Source organism: Palaemon carinicauda, chromosome 14 (genome assembly GCF_036898095.1).
Source record: "Palaemon carinicauda isolate YSFRI2023 chromosome 14, ASM3689809v2, whole genome shotgun sequence".
NCBI classification, from domain to species: Eukaryota; Metazoa; Arthropoda; class Malacostraca; order Decapoda; family Palaemonidae; genus Palaemon; species Palaemon carinicauda.
The window spans coordinates 90917844-90922468 of record NC_090738.1 but is presented as its reverse complement, the minus strand read 5'-3'; the positions used below and the strand labels follow the sequence as shown (position 1 = coordinate 90922468).

At 34.1% G+C, this 4625-nt stretch overlaps 1 protein-coding gene across 1 annotated transcript in view; it reads right to left on the bottom strand.

Annotated features, from left to right (window-relative positions):
- Window positions 1-3963, bottom strand: part of LOC137652877 (basic proline-rich protein-like) — a 30106-nt gene extending 26143 nt beyond the window's left edge. The window contains exon 1 of the mRNA XM_068386271.1: window positions 3898-3963. Within this exon, the coding sequence (XP_068242372.1) occupies window positions 3898-3963 (66 nt within the window). The remainder of the gene's footprint in view (window positions 1-3897) is intronic.
- Window positions 3964-4625: the final 662 nt, after the last annotated feature.

Here is a 4625-nt window from a genome sequence, read left to right as displayed (position 1 = left end):
TACCCGATTAGGAATATCATTCCACAACTTGGTAACAGCTGGAATAAAACTTCTAGAATACTGTGTAGTATTGAGCCTCATGATGATGAAGGCCTGGCTATTAGAATTAACTGCCTGCCTAGTATTACGAACAGGATAGAATTGTCCAGGGAGATCTGAATGTAAAGGATGGTCTGAGTTATGAGAAATCATATGCAACATGCATAATGAGCTAATTGAACGACGGTGCCAAAGATTGATATCTAGATCAGGAATAAGAAATCTGATAGACCGTAAGTTTCTGTCCAACAAATTAAAATGAGAATCAGCAGCTGAATACCAGACAGGAAAACAGTACTCAAAAAGAAAAGTTAGAATGAAAGAATTAAAATACTTCTTCAGAACAGATTGATCACCGTAAATCTAGTAAGACTCAATAAGCCAATTTTTTGTGCAATTGAAGAAGACACAGACCTAATGTGTTTCTCAAAAGTAAATTTGCTGTCGAGAATCACACCTAAAATCTTAAGAGAGTCATACAAATTTAAAGAAACATTATCAATACTGAGACCAGGATGTTGAGGAGCCACCGTCCTTGACTTACTTACAATCATAATTTGAGTTTTGTTAGGATTCAACTTCATACCCCATAATTTGCACCATGCACTAATTTTAGCTAAATCTCTATTAAGGGATTCACAAACCCCAGATCTACATTCAGGGGATGGAATTGATGTAAAGAGAGTAGCATCATCTGCATATGCAACAAGCTTGTTTTCTAGGCCAAACCAAATCATGTGTATATAGTATGAAAAGTAATTGGCTGAGAACGCTACCTTGTGGAACACCGGATATCACATTCTTATTCTAACTTTGGTGCTCATCAACAGCAACTCTTTCAGATCTATTACTTAAAAAATAAAAAAATAATGCTAAGAAACGACCTACCCACTTCCAACTGTTTTAGTTTGAAAACAAGGGCCCCATGATTAACACGGTCAAAGGCAGCACTAAAATCAAGGCCAATCATACGAACTTCTTGACCACAATCAAGGGATTTCTGTTCAGCATTGGAGATATTAAGAAGGGCATCATATGCTCCAAGAGCTTTACGAAAACCAAATTGTAAACTAGGGAGTAGATGATTACCTTTAGCAAACCTGTTAAGACGTTTTGCCAGAAGACGTTCAAAAACTTTAGATAATATGGGAGTTAAGGAAATTGGGCGGTAATCAGTGGGACTTGAGTTACCACAAACCCATTTACATAGAGGAGTAACATTACCAATTCTCCAACAAGTGCTAAAAGCTCCTCTTCTTGCTAACCTGCGCAGAATAACAGATAACTTTGGAGCTAAGTAATCTACTGTCTTTATAAAAAACCAAGGAAAAATACCATTTGTGTCTACACCTCCAGAAGCATCAAGGTCCATCAACAGAGCTTTAATCTCACGAGATCGAAAAGCTAAACTAGTTAGTTTAGCCTCAGGAAAACAGGAATGAGGAAGTTCAAGTTTTTCATTACTCTGTTTACTGTCAAAAAAATCAGCCAAAAAGGGTTGCCTTTTCCTTTGGACAGTGAATGAATGAGCCATCTGGTTAGAGTAAAGGAGGAACTGTTGCATCTACACCAAAGTGCAGATTTAAGGGTAGACCACCATTTATGATCCTGGTTAAGGTTCCTTTTCCCTTTGCCTACACACATACACACACACACACACACACCAAATAGTCTGGCCTAATCCTTACATATTCTTCTCTGTCCTCATACACCTGACAACACTAACATTACCAAACAATTCTTTTTTACCCAAGAGGTTACTGCACTGTAAATGTTCAGTCGCCACTTTCCTTTTGGTAAGGGTAGAAGAGCCTCTTTAGCTATGGTCAGCAGCCCTTCTGAGAGAAGGACACTCCAAAATCAAACCATTGTTCTCTAGTCTTGGGCAATGCTATAGCCTCTGTACCATGGTCTTCCACTGTCTTGGGTTAAAGTTTCCTTGCTTGAGGGTACACTTGGGCACACTATTCTATCTTATTTCTCTTCCTCTTGTTTTGTTAAAACTTTTATAGTTTATATAGGAGATATTTATCTTAAAAGTTGTTACTTCTGTTAGAATATTCTATTTTTCCTTATTTCCTTTCCTCAATGTGCTATTTTCTTTGTTGGAGCCTCTGGGCTTACAGCATCCTGTTTTTCCAACTAGGGCTGTATAAATAGTAATTTTATAATATCAAAATTTTTATTATTACTAATATTATCATTACTATTTTTATTATCGTTATCATCTTTTAGCATTATTAGTTTTATTATTAATTTTAAGTGTTTTTAAATAAATTATTCAATAACTGATAATGTAGAATACCACAATTAAGTCCATTATTTCTGAATATTTGGTGAGAGATTCTCACTTCCCATTTTCTAACTCAACATTTAAACAACGTTAAATAATCAAAGGATAAATGGATAAACAAATGAAAGTAAGCAATCAATTAATATGTCAATGAAAATAAAGAAAAAATTAAAGTTTCCATGGATAACAGACTTAGTACAAAAGCAGCCTATTTTAGTTCCATAAAAAGAAAATGAGATAGAGTAAATATGTTAGAGAAAAGTAATATATCATAATTAAAGACATTTTTTTTGGATATAGAATCATAATTATCATTTATTTGTTTATGATGACGTAAACCATCTAATTATTATGTTGGACAGGACCCACTTCTAAGTGGGTCCTGATGTTGGACGACCTGGAACCAATTCGGCATAGATTTCATCCTCATCTGTAACACCAACTACGAGGTTTAAAATTTACTTTAAACTTTCACTTAAAGCTTAAATTAGTTTATGGTTATGTGTTAGTATTTAAAGAGGTTGGCTTTATGTTTAGAATAATAGACATACATAAGTCCGGGGATTTTCATACGGTTTTGCAAGTGTTACACAATACTTTTTCATGTGATCATTTGTTCATATTTTCATAGAATTATAACAATAATTTCATATCCTTTAGATTTATCATTGGGAAATTCGTCTCATCAAATATCCAAAAATAGAATGAAAATGTTGTGTTTCAAAGAGGTTAGAGTCTTGGATTAGAATTCTCTTGCTTGAGGGTACACTCGGGCACACTGTTCTATCTAGTTTCTCTTCCTTTTGTTTTGTTAAACCTTTTATAGTTTATGTAGGAAATATTTATTTTAATATTATTACTATTCTTAAGATATTTTATTTTTCCTTATTTCCTTTCCTTTCTGGGCTATTTTTCCTTATGGGGCCCCTGGGCTTATAGTATCCTGCTTTCCCAACTAGGGTTGTAGCTTAGCATTTAATAATAATAATAATAATAATAATAATAATAATAATAATAATAATAATAATAATAATAATAATATGTACCAGGATAGCCAACCGTAAGAAATCCAAGATATGTTAAGAAATATAAAATAGTAATTCTTCCAATACTTATACGAATTAAAATAAGTCTAAAACTCAAGTAGGATGTTACTTTAATATATTTCAAAGTGATAACTGCATCCTGGAAAATCAAAGCCATGTTTATAATATTAATCCCCAATTGGTACCCTGATAGAATTCACTTTATGATATATTGTCGTCTGCTGATAGTTCTTTTAGATAAAAGAGTTTGTGAATAATCACATGTCCTCACCCCAGACATAAAATGTTAAAAGAATCTAATGTTTACATCTTTCTACTATGGGGGATTAGGGGTGGCAAACCTTTCGCCTTCATAAGATGAATCATACTAAATAATCTGTTCATGAGCATTTAATGGTGAAATGATAATCCAGATACATACTTAATTTTTATTACTCCTTATCCAAATCACTATTTGCTCCTCATTATAAAACATTCGCTCTACATGAACTATTGGCAAATCTGAATCCCGCCCCCTACTATGCCAGTCCAATGTTGCCGGAACTGTTGTTGAGAATACCTTCTAAGATTACTTAAATCTGCCATGATACCTCTAATTCTGGTAATTCAGTGGCATGTATTTTTTTATTTTATTGTATTTATAATCATACATGCATATGAGAGATTTTAAGAAGTAATTTCAAAAAAAGGAATACAATAGTTTCTCTGGTGACTGACTGAATTTTTCACATGTTCTTAAAGGTACCAATAGATGGCCTCAGTGTGGCTTTTTCGGATAAAATAGTGTTGGAATCTGGTCTTGAGGAACATTTGGGTCATTGCTTCTCGATTGACTTAACCAATAACAGCACGTCATTCGGGTAAACTGTTGGGAATAGTTGCATGTCGCAGTAAAGTTATGTAATCTTGCAATAACCATAAGTAGCTTTTAATTGCGTTGTTAACGTGCTCATTATCGTGTGTTACTGTAGAAAGCTGCAGATTTTGCATCCACGCCAAATATTATCTCTTTAGAATGCATCCAAAGTATGGTCTTCAAGAACAGATGGCACGGCCACCTGACGAAAGGATGAGCCTCATTAAGTGTGCATGTAAAATGGGATGTAGTACAGCACTCTGCACCTGCACAAGGTAATTACTCTCCTGTACAATGTTCTGTAAGTGTAGCATATCCACCCTGTGCATAATTTGGGTATTTAAAAACATGAAGGATATTCTCTTTAAATCCAAATTTGAAGGATGTATGG